Source organism: Pogoniulus pusillus, chromosome Z (genome assembly GCF_015220805.1).
Source record: "Pogoniulus pusillus isolate bPogPus1 chromosome Z, bPogPus1.pri, whole genome shotgun sequence".
Classification (NCBI taxonomy): Eukaryota; Metazoa; Chordata; class Aves; order Piciformes; family Lybiidae; genus Pogoniulus; species Pogoniulus pusillus.
Window position 1 is genome coordinate 32,765,943 of NC_087309.1, and position 14,821 is coordinate 32,780,763.

General features: G+C 39.8%; 1 protein-coding gene across 1 annotated transcript in view; it reads right to left on the reverse strand.

Moving 5' to 3' along the window:
• The window catches only part of EDIL3 (EGF like repeats and discoidin domains 3), a 374,122-nt gene that overhangs the window by 19,902 nt on the left and 339,399 nt on the right, over positions 1-14,821 (reverse strand). The window contains exon 9 of the mRNA XM_064140587.1: positions 2,651-2,806. Within this exon, the coding sequence (XP_063996657.1) occupies positions 2,651-2,806 (156 nt within the window). The remainder of the gene's footprint in view (positions 1-2,650; positions 2,807-14,821) is intronic.

Below are 14,821 nucleotides of genomic sequence, written 5' to 3' on the forward strand. Positions count from 1 at the left end.
GATGGGGCCCAGCACTGATCCCTGAGGGACACCACTAGTGACTGGCCACCAGCTGGATGTGGCACCATTCACCACCACTCTCTGGGCTCGGCCCTCCAGCCAGTTCCTAACCCAGCACAGAGTGTTGCCATCCAAGCCACGGGCTGACAGCTTAGCCAGCAGTTTGCTGTGGGGGAGAGTGTCAAAGACCTTGCTGAAGTCCAGATAGACCACATCCACAGGCCTCCCCACATCCACCAAGCGGGTCACCTGATCATAGAAGGAGATCAGGTTAGAAAGGCAGGATCTGCCCTTCCTAAACCCATGCTGGCTGGACCTGAGCCCTTTCCCATCCCTCTGGTGTGCTCTTATCACCCCCAAGATAACCTACTCCATCAGTTTCCCTGGCACTGAGGTCAGGCTGATAGGTCTGTAGTTCCTGGGTTCCTCCATCTGACCCTTCTTGTGGATGGGGACCACGTTGCCATTTTCCAGTCTCCTGGGACCTCTCCGGTGAGCCAGGACTGCTGGAAAATGATGGAGAGTGGCTTGGCCAGCTCAGCTGCCAGCTCTCTCAGCACCCTGGGATGGATCCCATCTGGTCCCATGGACTTGTGGGTGTCCAGGTGGCTCAGCCGGTCCTGAACTAATTCTTCATGAATTTCCAGGGGAACACACTGCTCCCCGACCCCATCCCCCAGTTCAAGAGCCCACTTGCCTCTATGGAGCTCAAGTCTCCCTGCAGCCCGGCAGACCCTGCTTGCCAGCTGCCCTGTAAGCCTGGAAAAATCCAGACCCAGGAGACCTTCCAGACTGTCTTCTAACCTACAAACACAGCCTGCTAGCTGTACAGATGACCATGTCAGAAGCTGCACGGACAAATCCTTCTCCTGCACCTGGAAATCCTGCCAGCTGATCATCCCTGGACACGGCATCCAGAAGCAGCAGCACCGAGGCAGAGACCACTTCACACCAGGAGAGAAGATCAGAGAAATCCTGTTTACCCCAGAGACTGGGAACACTTATCATTCTGGGACAGATTCCAGCTTCACCAAGACCCGAATACTGGGCATACGCTGTGGCACGATCCCAGGAGGGTGATTAATGATTAATACTTAAGAGCAACACATTTAAGCAAGCTCTAATTCCTTTGTAAAATAAGTTACCTCTTTCTTAAGAGCAGACACAGTTTCAGCCCTTGCTGGGCAGCAATATAGTTGTTAAGAGGCATTAAGCCTAAGGGAATCTTTCTCTCTGTCTATAGTTGTTGATATTTTGATATTTCCATTTAATAATCCAATCCCTGTAAATATATCCCAACTGTTTTCATAACTTTGCACAAAAGAACTTGATTTCATAGTGGTTGGGGGTGGTACAGATTTGTAAATATTAATTTTAATAAATAATTTTATAAAAAAATTAATACTGCCTCAAATTAATTTCTCACCTTCTCCTAACAGGGAAGTTATAAGAGAAATCCCCTCCACAACAAAGGGTAAGGGGAAGGTGAAAGGGCAGTTGGAAGCCCCTCCTGGGGACTCAGGTTTCTGGGAGGGGAGTTGTGGTTCTGCACTACCTTTTACCTTGCGTATTTCTGTATATAACTGCATATACTGTAAATAGCTGCTTGTATATTGTGCTAAAATGTAAATAATAAGCCTCATTCAATTTCCAGAGCCAGCTGAATCTAGTCTGACTGATTTCCAAGGGGTGTGTGTGGAGGGAACACCCAAACCATCAAAACGGGGAACATTTATTGCCCTGAATAGAGATGTTAGAAACACCAGATTTGGGGCATGCATTGTCAGATAGATCAGATGTGTGGTATTCTTATTAGTGTATCTTTGGTTTCAGTCATAATCCCATTGCTATACTTAACAATTGACATTTTGTCAGCTTTTGTCAGCATTACCTTAAGCAATGCATATGCTGTAATCTCCTTCTTAGCAGATGCCATTATGAAATCCAGACATGTGCAATATAAAAGTGCTATAGATTTTAAAGAAACAGGATAATGAATAATATCTTAAACAGCAAAAGTTGAATGCTTCGAGTAAATCAGTAAGCAAACCTAAATTTCTCGATACCTTTCATTAAAGAAGTTGCAATACTTTTTAATGTTTTTGCATTAATTTAATAGTGTAATAAAAATGAATCTTTCCACTAGGCATTTGAGACCTTAGTGATTTATTTCCAGAAAAAGAAAAAAAAAGAAGAAAAAAAAAACCCAATCCAAAATGTTTGGGCAATGTGGTACACTATGCACAAGGGCTATACAGAAAATGTCAGAAAATAGTGCAAACTTATGAAAATACACACTAAGAGACTGTTTTTAAATGTACAAATAAACTGCTATTTATATGCCTTCTTCTCTAATGTTAAAGGAAGAAATAATTCCCCTAAATGGAGAACTGTAAAGTTTTATGTCCCATATTTAATAGCATTAAACCAGGTGCACTGCACTTCTAGGTGTGATACTACTGCACTGTGAATGTCATTGTGTTATATGACTCTTTTTTATTAACCTTGACTTTTATCTGTGGGATTCTATGCATATGGAACCCTATAAAGCAGGCAGCATGCAATAATCTACAGGCTTCCAGCACTAGAGTTACTACAGATGTAGTCCATTGTAAATGCAACCGAAATATTAATTTTCTCTTTGCTTTACCTTATCCTTCTTTTGCTTTTCATCTTGATATATGAACCAGTGCTCTCCATCATTGCTGTATGCAAGCTTGTAAGACCCCACAAACTGGACATGACCAAAATCTTTAGCTCCTTGGGTGATGATACCAGTGATCTTTGTAGGAACAAGCAGATCAACCTAAGCAAAACAAAACAGAAATAAAACAAGACACATGAGAATGTGATTAGAACAGTTTCTGTTCACAGTCTGACTTTACACTACACCAAAGCAAAATGGTGCAGCATGTCACACCATGTTTGCAGACTGTTCCTGGGTGCAGATAGGAAACTCAGAGTTGTTAAGAAGCCCCATATTGCACAATGAGAAAGGATCTAGTCTAAGAGGTGGCTTTGCGCTGCCTTGCAGTCATGCTGACACCAGAGACAAGAATTTCCATTCCCTGCTCTAAAAAAGCGTTTCCTTTCCATGTGCTCTTAATAATCAGGACACAATGTGCCAGAAATTGGTTCCCCAAGTGCCTTTCCATTTTCTTTCCAGTAAAAAATCTGTGCTTTACTAAATCTTTTAAAACTTTTTTTGCTGAAGGTTTCTTCTCTTTTTAAGCTGTTACTTCATTTTGCTACCTCTAAAGCTCTGACTTTTTCACTCGTTGAGGTTTTTTTGGGTTTTTTTTTTTTTTTTTTGAGTTCTTTATTTTATAATCTTAGCAAAAGATTTAAAAATACAAGGCAGGAATCTTGAGGCCTAGTATAATCTGAGCTTTCAAGCGGCTTTCATGTGAGTCAGTGCATCTGTGATCACTCTTTTGAACTAGAACTCAAAACTGGAAATAACAGATTCAGTCCATAAGCCTTGAATTAAAATGTTGAAGAAGCAGAAGAAAAATAACAGAAGTAAATTGACCAAATAATGTACTTTTGGAGGAAGAATGGAGGAGTAAACGAATTCCCTGTTAAAACTGACATTTTCTTGAAATGTGATGGCAAAAAAATGAGGCTTCACTCTGTGTCCTCCAGCAATGTGGGAAGACAGTAAAATAAGAAAAAAAGGTGGATTTATTTCAAACAGTAAATGGTAGTGAAGCAGTTGGCTTTTTTTTAATATTGTCCATTAAGTCAGGCAAGAGACTAATAGCAAAAATACTACAGTAAAACAAGAGGACTGCTGAACTCATGAGAAGATGAGTGGTAGGTATTTAAATTAAGAACAAGAAGCTGAATAAATACAGAATCTCTGGCTGACCAAATGCTGATGATCCAGTCTTGTGATCTTGGGAAGCTGAGATCCCTTCAGAAAACAAGAATGTGACTGGATGTGGGACAAGAAAGAAGGACAGACATATTATAAAGCATAAGATATTAATTATGAGAAGAGAAAGAAAAATAAACAAGCATTAATAAGTCAGCCCAAGGTGATGCCTTTGAAAGATGAGTGATCCAAGATAACACACACATAAAGAAATATGAGTGGATTTAGAAGAAAAAATGAGGAAAAATTACTCTGGAGCAATCACACAAGAAAGACTGCTAGAACTTTCAAACTCAGGTAATAAATGACGAGTAGTGAATCCTTTTAAGAAAAGAAGTAACTTGAAAGCTTCAATACTGTGATACTACATCAGGAAGTGCAATATGTCGTTGTCTGCAGATGGTTCAAGAATTTTGCTTCTACCAGAATGAGCTAATTTACTGTCATCTGATAGCAGCAATTTTGCTTATAAAAGCTCCTCTTTGGTCTTTGGTCTATTGAGAGAGAGATTGAGACTCAATTGATGGTCCCTTGGAACAGGAGTCTGCTTTTGATGCTTCCATGGACTGCTTGAGGGAGCTTCTATCTTCTGTAAGGAGTGTAGGAAAGCTTACTTCCATAGCCTAAGTGAGCCTCTGGGAAATGAACACTGCTAATTAGTATAGGCCTTCCATGAATTAATAAACACCAGGTCTCCAGACCTTGCTTCCAAATATTTTGGAGTCTAAAGGAATAGCCTGTTTTTCAAACAAGCTGATCTGGTAAGGAATCACTAATTGGTCCACACTTTCAGGCAGCATTTGAACTAAACATTTTAGAACCAGCTTCAGACACTCTTTATAAATAATTTTGACATTAACATTTCACAAGTGTAACTTCTTTTTTTTTTAGCAGGGACTGCTTCTTACACTAAAAGTTAATGTCTCTCCTCTTAACTTGAAAAAATGTCTCCATAAAATCAGTTGTTTATTTTTCAAATGTTGAAAGTAATCTAAAAGGATTTCACAAATATTTAACATGGCCATGACACTCAGAGCATTTCTCATTGAAATTCAGAGCAGGGAGAAAGAAATTCTCATTAAGATTCAAGGGATTTCAAAGTTAAAATTGCAATAAATCTTTATTACTACATAGATCCAATGTCCATAAAAATGTCCCAGTAACAATTGTTTTGTTCTTACAGGACATATCCAGCGGCCTTGTGCTCTCTATTCAGAAAAATTATATGGGAAGATGAAAGGTAATTTGGCATATGTTCAGTCTTTTTCTGAAAGACTTTCATAGCACTTTGTAGAATATATATGTCTTTGTGTCTGTATGTAATGTATTAAAGAAAAATAAAATACAGAAAAGAGAGGGGCAATGAACAGACTGTGTTTAAGGCCTTGATGTTACAGGCAATGCACATTGCTGAAGACTGAGAAAAAGAATAAAAAGATAGAGTACTAGCATCTCCTCCTCATGCTTTAGTATCTTATTTACTTATTTATTCATAAGCTGGTGAGAAGCTTCCAGACAGCGAATACTATCATTAACCTAGCATTAGAGAAATACAGTTTTCACTGTTCACTGTTTTGATCATCTACAAAAGGTAGCTTTTCATTCTTCCTATTGAAAATATTTCACAGCAGAAAAGTGAGAAGAATTTACTCCAAATTCTAGGAAAAAAAAAAAAAACAAAAAACCAAAACACAACCAACACAAACCCTGCATTAAAATAGCTTAAACAGAAGTCCTATCTTCTAGTGAGGGCACAGAACACATTTATTCTTTCAGGGCAGATTGCAAGTTACAGGCAATCAAACAAATTACCAGGGAGAGAAGTTGAATTAATGCAGAACCACTATGTACTCTTCAAAGCTGAGTGTGATTAACAGGATCAGAATGTGACTTTGGCTTTTTCAGTGCACTAGAATTTAGAACGAGGTTGAGGCAATTAGTCTGCGACTGATAGGACCATTAGCTGGTTACAAGAAGAACCATGGTTTACAGTTTAATGTACATTTCTGCAAGCAGCTGATCAAAAAGCAGTTTAACATCTCATGTCTGAAAGAACTCTCTTGGGCTGCAGCTACTCCCTTTTCCCACCTTGCTTCAGATGTTAAAGACAATTCAGTATGATTTGGAGGAGAATTAATTTAAGAAAAGCAAAAAGATAAATCCACCTGAGTAAGAAACATTTTTAACGAGCCACTGCACAGATGCACAGCATGAACTCTGTGTCAACGTGCAGTTAAATGTGGAGTGACTAGTACTTGTACTGTAAAGTGGTCTTTCTCATCCGGAGAAAACAAGTCACATGTGTGCTCTGTCCCTGCTATGAGCAGTCCAGGGCTCACAAACTTCAATCTTCATGTACAAGTGACTGTGCAGTTATGGCCAGTATTCATTTAGACACCTTTTCACCTCAAGTCCTTGAGAAATGCAACTTACAGATGAAGACTTTCTGGCACTACTCATTTCTCTCAAGAGCAGAAACATATGGATTAGATACTTCCAGACATTTGAGAAATCTGCCCATAAATTAGTTCAGATCTGAAAACAGTAAAAATGGGTTCTCATACACTGTGTTCAAGCACAGATATTCTTCTGGACTCAAGACAGTCCTCACAGCGATGCATTGCCTAGCACAACCTCCTGGCTTGGGTCTCCATTATGTCAGAAAGGTCTGTGTAAGTGGAGTAGATGTGCATGACATATCAACCCCAACTGTGAGCATCCTCTCCCCATTCCTTTTCCCTCTTTTACAGGGTGAAAACAAATTAAGTTGCAGGAATTTTCTGGGACTACTGAGGCGGACAGCACATGACTGATAGCCATATGTGAACAGGAATCAAGAGACAAAGTGAGTAACTTTGATAAGATCACATGTGGAAGCTTAGTTCAAGGAGTCTCTTCCAGAACAGAAACACACACTGTCCCTCTGACATACAAGAAGACAAGCCACAAGAAGATACAACTTGTAGAAGTCTCCAGCACCTGGGACACTAACCCAGGGAAGATGGATCTAGATGGCCATATATCACACCTGGCACCAGGTGACCTTGCTTCATCAGAGGAGGCTGGGCCAGATAACCCTCAGAGATCCCTTACAATCTCAACTCTTCTGTGATTCTGATGCCTGGCTGAATCCAGCCACACTGCCCAAAGCACTGGAGACTGAGAAACCATCACAGCTTCATTGGTACTAACAAACAGTACAGTGCAATGGGCACAGATCTGTAAAGCAAAGAAGACAAGGTGTGTACAGGGGTCTTCCTTCCAACTACTTTGGACCAACTTTTGAAGCATGCCTTTTGGCTCAGTTTAATCTGAAAGAAGTGAATTTTGTGGTCTGTCAGGGCACTCTGCCATGCAAAACAAAGCATGGAAAGTGAAGATGATCATTAAAAATAACACATTGTTTATCTGCTCATTAATGTCAGAGGAAAAGACAGAACCATCAGAATCCAGGAGGCATCCAAACCTATTTCATGATGAAAATAATAGCTCAGTAAAACTTCATCTCAGGACATGCAATCTCAGTTACAGTTCAAAAGAGAGAGATGGGGTGAAAGATTTCAGGAGTGCTGAGAGTTAAGATTTAGCTCAATAATGGGTTCTAATAATTAATTTAAATGTTCATTTAAGATCCCTCTCTATATAGCTATTTTGTTTCTGCTGCCATATATATATGTACCCAGCTTTTCTTGTAATTTTTGCCACATAATTTTTCTGCCATGTTTGGTTTTATTTACTTTTCTGACTTTTGCAGACTGGTTGTTGCTAGGTAACACATGAATTTCTAGGTAATCCTACTCTCTAAGACAAATAACATGCCCCTTTGGACTAAAAGCACCAGAGATCAAAACCAAAGAAACCTGGATCTATCACAGGTGAGAAGAGAGAAGAGCTGCCAAGGTTAGGGTAGTACTCTGAAAATGTTTTTAAAAAGGAATGCTAGCCTAGCCATCAGATGCAACTTCACCAAGCCATGGATCTGTGTATCACATATGCTGATCTTGCAAGGAGGTCTCAAATATCTGGGTTGTTAGTGTCAGAAACTCATGGTTAGACATCTGAATCCCACCAAGACAGTTTTTCACACTTTAGCTGTCTTGAGCAGACTATTTACAGAACCACAGAACCTTAGAGATTGGAGTGACGTCCAGAGATCAAGTCCAAGCCCCCTGCCAAAAGCATGGTCATCTAGGGTAGTCTGCACAGGAGTGCATCCAGGTGGGTTTTGATAGTTTTAAGAGAAGGACAATTCACAGCCCTCCCTGGGCAGCCTGTTCCAGTGCTCTGTCACCCTCACTCTAAAGAAGTTTGTCCTCACGTTGAGGTGAAACCTCCAGTGTTCCAGTTTACTCTTCATTTAACAGGTCTGGACTTCGGTGATTTTTCCAGGATAAACTGTCACATTCAGACAGTTGCTATCTTTACCCAAGGCTAAGAAAAGGAGGGTCTGGCTTCAATGTCTGCAGTATAAAGGCAGAACTGCATCCTTCCTTATCTTTCTGCATCAGATGTAGGCACTTAGCATTCTTCTCTATGCTCAGACAACACTGGAGATAAAAGGAAAATTGGTGACCATACGATTGCTGCAGATGTGTAACAACTGTATGTTTCTATTTCAGCAGCCTTTCTTGTTTGTAAACTATGCAGCTTAACATTTCAGACTCTTTTCAAAGGCTCGTATTAAGAAAAAGAAACCCAGGATATAATCCATCATGCCTAATTGAACCTAAAAAAAATTGGAGGGAAAAAAATAGAGAAAAAAAATAAACCAATCAAGCAGCTATATATACTTGGTAAAGAAATACAGCTTACAGGGCAGCATTATATGTAACAGAGTGGTTTTAGTATAGTCACTTAAATATGCACTCTTAGGGTAAACATTCATTAATAAAACCTGGAAAAAATTAGAATAAGAAAAAAAGTTATGAGACAAAAGGAAATGCTCTAGAGGAAGACATAATAATTTGTTAGGAAGAAGCATTTCAAAGCTTCTTGTTCAATATTCCACTATAAAGGATTTTCATTTTTTTCTAAGCAAAATAAAATTTACATTTAATTGGGTCTGCATTAGTTAGCATACGTTTAAAATTAAGCTCATGGACTCAGGCACAGATGGGTTATTTTCAGACAAATTAAGGCTGGAGTGCCATTCTTCTTCCTCTTTAAAAATGTTTGGTGATTTATTATTTTTTTTTTCCATTCCTTGCTTGCTTTTCAATTTAATCTTAGACCTTCAACACTGTTTTAATCTTGTGCCATTGTGTTTTTAATGTCTCTGGTCTTTGCCTAAAGAGAACTAGAAGAGACTCTTATTTTCTCGTATACTCTTATTTGCCTCCTCTCAAAGAGCACAATCCCTCTGAGCTGCTTGTGCTAGTTTGAAGCAGGGTAGAATGTTTTGGTGAGAAGAATTAGATCATAGGCTGTGAAAGGAAAACAGTGGTGATGTCTACTTCCCTCAGAGTCTCGCTAAGGAGTTTGGGAAGAAGAAATGAAAACATAAGATAACACTCTCACCATTTTCACTCCCTCTTGCTTGGGCTGCTGGCTGAGCAACATCCCTAACACCACCTTCCATGTGGCCTAACCCACCTTCGCTTCTTAACCTCTTGGCCAAACCTCCATTCTTCCTTAGGACCAGGGTAAGGTTGAGAGGGGTAGGGGGAAGATAAAGGTCTGGTTGAGAGCCCCTCCTGCGGACTCAGGTTTCTGGGAGGGGAGTTGTGTTTCTGTATTACCTTTTACCTTGTATATTTCTGTCTATAACTGTATATACTGTAAATAGCTGCTTGTATATTGTGCCAGCTGTAAATAATAAGCTTCATTCATATTTTCAGAGCCAGCTGAGTCTAGTCTGGGTGATTTCTAAAGTGTGGGGGGGGAGGCAACACTCAAACCACCCTACTGCTTTATGTCCGCAGCAACTGCACCTAAGAAGCAGCGTCACATACTGTCAGTTGTCCCATGCACAATTTTAAAACTGAGATTGTGAGGCCTGTCACTTGAAATTTCCATGGACTGTCAAAAATAGATCTCAGGTCATTATTTTGAAATAGCTCACGAGTCACTTTATTTCCTTTAACAACTCCTTAAGTAGCAGCTACTTCTTGAAGAGTAAATCCTTAATTAATGTGTTTATGTACTTATTAATCAGTGTTGTAGAGATGTCACAGGAAAAAGAGAAAAAGCACCTGAATTACCATAGAATTTTCATCATTTTAGAAAAAAATTCAGATTAATCAGATGTTTCTGATCAGTTGTTGCCATTTTAAGAGGAGTATCTATTTCTTACAGAGAAATGTTTTATAGCCATACTTTACTAAACCACGACTAATCTAATTTTGTTGATATCTCAAATTTAAAATAAAAAAAGAATGAATTTTAGCCCTAGAACCTGGATTTTCAAAAGTGCCAAAGGGAGCTGCTGCCCATTTCCCATGGGAACTCAAGGCAGTTGATGTTCCACAGTTGTATCAGCAAACTAGTAAATCCTGCCTGCAGTGCACACAAGATAATACTGTTTTCATACTGATCCTGCAAGCCAGAGTGACTCCTGTGGATGTGAGTTGTCTTCCAGAACTTATCAGGGAGCATTCATGTCCTCATGGGAAAGGACAGTATCCAGTATACCCATGTCTGGACATAATTTGAAGTAAGTGTAATATTTCAAAATGATAACATCAGTTATCATTTAGATGTAGATAACATCTACAGTCTTTTCACCTGACACTGACTATTTCACATCTGTATTAATAGTGTAAATGTGATCTAAAGATTTTCATAGAAATGATTGTGTTGTTCACCAACAGTCAAGAAACTATTTATTAACCAGAAATACTCTGTCTGCTGTGGCATAGTGAAAGTTTATGAGTCTTTGATGATGTTAATAGACTTTAAAATAGTCTGTTAAATTACCAGTGATTAAGCAGGTTTAGACATTTGGTTGAGTTAGAAGAAACTTTTGAGCTACATCAGTACATTTCAAGAGTTGAAAAAAAAATCTCTAATACCATTTTTAGATTAACGAGCTGGAGATTTTGTGGGAAAGCCAAGGACAAAATAATACTTGCCATTTAAAAGCAAAACCACCACCACCCCCCTGCAAAAAAACCCACATCAAACCAAACGAATAAAAAAAAAAAAAAATCCAAACCCCCAAACTCCACAAAATAGAAAAAAGATGAATATGACTGTAAGTGGTTCATGATACAACATGTTGACAACATAATATTCTGCTTCTCTGTCAAAAGTCTTCAGCTGAAGACTACTGTAATCCATGGCTGTGCAGTACAATTCATTGTCCCTAGCACCTAGTTATGGCTAGAAACAGATATGGAAATGGGGATAAAAAATAATTTACAATTAATTCTTTACATAATGTTAACAAGCATGCATAAAACTGAATGGTGAGAAGCAGTTTTCGGGAGTATGATCTCTGGAATACACAATTTAAGGCAGTTATTACCATGCTCATTATTTTGGATCAGAAAGTTTTGATTCTGACTGAAGGTGAAAATAAATCACAGAAAGGAACAATTAACAGAGTTTAAAAGATAATATAAAAAACATGGACCATTTGCATTTCTGCTTGTCCTTCCTTTACATTAATGTGTGAATAAGGAACATCCTGAGATGTTAGGTAGCCATGCTCCACTTTTAGATTGTAGGAAGAGCAAGAAGGAATTGTGTTAGCTCATCTTATTTTACTAAAATGTATCTGAAGATGCTGAACAATTTTATCAGTAAAATTTCCTTCATGCTAGTGCTTTAGCCTCTGAACCAGTGAGTCCTCTGTTCCTACACCATAGCAGGGAATTTGAGGTGATGGAGTGGGTAAAACGACAGGGTTCTGCACTTTGGCCACAACAACCCCAAGTAGTGCTATAGGCTGGGGACTGAGTGGCTGGAGAGCAGCCAGGAGGAAAGGGACCTGGGGGTACTGGTGGATAGTAGGCTGAAGATGAGCCAGCAGTGTGCCCAGGTGGCCAAGAGAGCCAATAGCATCCTGGCCTGTATCAGGAACAGTGTGGCCAGTAGGACAAGGGAGGTTATTCTTCTCCTGTACTCAACACTGGTCAGGCCACACCTTGAGTCCTGTGTCCAGTTCTGGGCCCCTCAATACAAGAGAGATGTTGAGGTGCTGGAACATGTCCAGAGAAGGGCAACAAAGCTGGTGAGGGGCCTGGAACACAAACCCTCTGAGGAGAGGCTGAGGGAGCTGGAGTTGTTTAGCCTGGAGAAGAGGAGGCTCAGGGGTGACCTCATTGCCATCTACAACTACCTGAAGGAAGGCTGTAGCCAGGTGGGGGTTGGTCTCTTCTCCCAGGCAACCAGCAACAGAACAAGGGGACACAGTCTCAAGTTGTGCTGGTGGAGGTCTAGGCTGGATGTTAGGAGGAAGTTCTTACCAGAGAGAGTGATTTGCCATTGGAATGGGCTGCCCAGGGAGGTGGTGGAGTTGCCATCCCTGGAGGTCTTCAAGAGAAGCCTGGATGTGGCACTTAGTGCCATGGTCTAGTTGACTGGCTAGGGTTGGGTGTTAGGTTGGCCTGGATGATCTTGGAGGTCTCTTCCAACCTGCTTGATTCTATGATTCTAAGCTAGTGTCAAGCAAATAGAAGAACACCTGGAACGTGAGCGTGGGAAACAGCATCTATTTAACTGTAAATTTCAGAATGACACTTGTTAACCAGAAATACAAAGATTGAGGAAGTTAACATTTTATACCAACACTTCAAAACAACATCAGCTTTTGAACTACCGTCAGGAGAAATCTAGCTACCCTGGATTTCAATTATCTTAGGTTTCTAACATAGTGGTAGTTTTAAACCGGAATTGAAGGCTGCCAACAAAATGCCTGGGAAAGCAAAACCCTTCCTATAATGAATTACTTCAACTTCTGCTTGGCTTTCAGTAGGAAAGATGATATAATGCCTTTTATTGGAGGACTGACAAATACCTTTGTAAAAGTGTTGAGATCTTAAATGGATTCACCTATCATAAGCAGTTAATTTTATTTTAAAAATGAAAAATAATGGTGGTAATATGGATTTTCATTATTCACTTGGTTGGCTTTTCTCAAGTGATTAATAATGTTGCAAATATGTAAGTGTATAAGTATATAATTTTTTTTCAGTACCAAAATGTGTCCCAGTAATCTATGAATATCTAGACTGCAGATGAACAAGTAAACTAAAGATGTTTGCACATAAGATACGGCAAATAACATTAATTAATAAAACTACTGAACTGCTGAAATACAGAAACCTGACTGTAACCAAAGTTAAAACTGCCTAGAAGATAAGTGGGGTTTAAGATGGAAGTTCCCCCTTCTGTTTAAAGCCTCTAAATATATGACTCTTGTTTTCATAGGAAATACATCCATGACAGCATCGTTCATGCTATTCTTTTTAAGAGTGACTTTGCCCATTTGTCAACCAGGATTATTATGTGTAACCTATTTCATACAGCCATACTGCTGTAGCTGTAAACTAAAAACGTCAGAATGGTACTGCCAATTTTTGAAAACAGCAGTAAGCTTCTCTCTGCTTTTTTCTCCCCTCTCTCTTTCTTTGTGTTCTCCTCCTTAAATGAAAAGATAGGCTTTTGTTTCCAGTGATACATGGCTAATGACCATCAGAAAGACACTAAATTGGTGCACTACAATGTAGAAATTAGTTTTGGCTCTGTTATCTAGAGAAGTGTTTTTCCAGGTTTACAGAGGATATTAAGTTTCTTTTTCCTTTTAGACTAAATAGCTTGACGCTTCTAAGGCAATAATCTCATAATGTACTGGCTTGAATACAATTAAAAGGTCTATTAATCTTCATTCTCCAGGACATAAGAAAGATTATCTGTTATTAGTAAAAAAGACACCCTGGAGCCCCTATTATAGGGCTTTGTAAATAGACCTCTGGTCAAAATGAGACTAGGCTACTGGCAGGACATATCCAACTGTGGGACTCTGTTCTGCCTTTGATCTGACACAGATGCATTTTCTTGGCTTTCAAAACACCCTGTTACGCTTATCAGTTCTCTGCACCTACTGCAGAGCATGTGGAAAGCACAAGGCATGACTGATTCAAGGGATTAACACTTTGCTAAAATCGTTGACCAAGCCTGCAGTTAAATGAGAAAATATTTTCTTGTTCCCTCAAAGTGTAAAAATAAATAAATAAATAAATAAATAAATCACTTTTTACTGTCAGAAATAAAAAAACCCAAACACCCACATCCTGAGAGCTGCAAGATGAAGAAGTTTGCTTTTGAAATATGTGATCAGTATCTCAGCCATTAGACTTGCCCAGCCCAGACTCAGTTGCTGATCCAGGTAAGGAAAAGAAGAGTTTTGAAAATGAACTTCCACATCCCAGATAAAAATAACAATTTAATAGCTTTTACTATTTTTACTGTATAGTCTGTTCCAGAGCTTTGGTGTGGTGGAGGGGCAGCAGCCCCAAAACTGAGGCCTCCCCATGCCTCTACATGCCTGGACATGTTTTTTCTGCCAGGACCTATGGCAGTAAACCGGTCACGTAACACACACACACCCAGTCCGTGTACCCCTGGGGCAAACAGGTCCTGCCTATTAAGGTAAGGTTTGGGCTTACTGCCAACCTGATTGGTCACTTTAGATGGCCAAATGAGCCACGAATCTCGGCTCAGAGTCTATAAAGAGGAGTGCAAAGGAGCACCACGTGTTCAGAGTGTTCAGAGGATCAAGCTCAGCTCTCTGATCCACATAGCAGCACTGACCTGCTTGCATGGCCTAGACACAGAGTCAGGCCCTTACTCTCTTGCAGACATTACTGAGGCTCAGACCTCTTGTATTGATCTCAAGGTGCAGTTAAGCTGTCTGTGAACCCTTTGAGAAGCAGAGCGCATGCACGCCTGCATTTCATACATATATGGGGAGCCGAGAGCCCCCTGCCTAAGCCTAGAGCA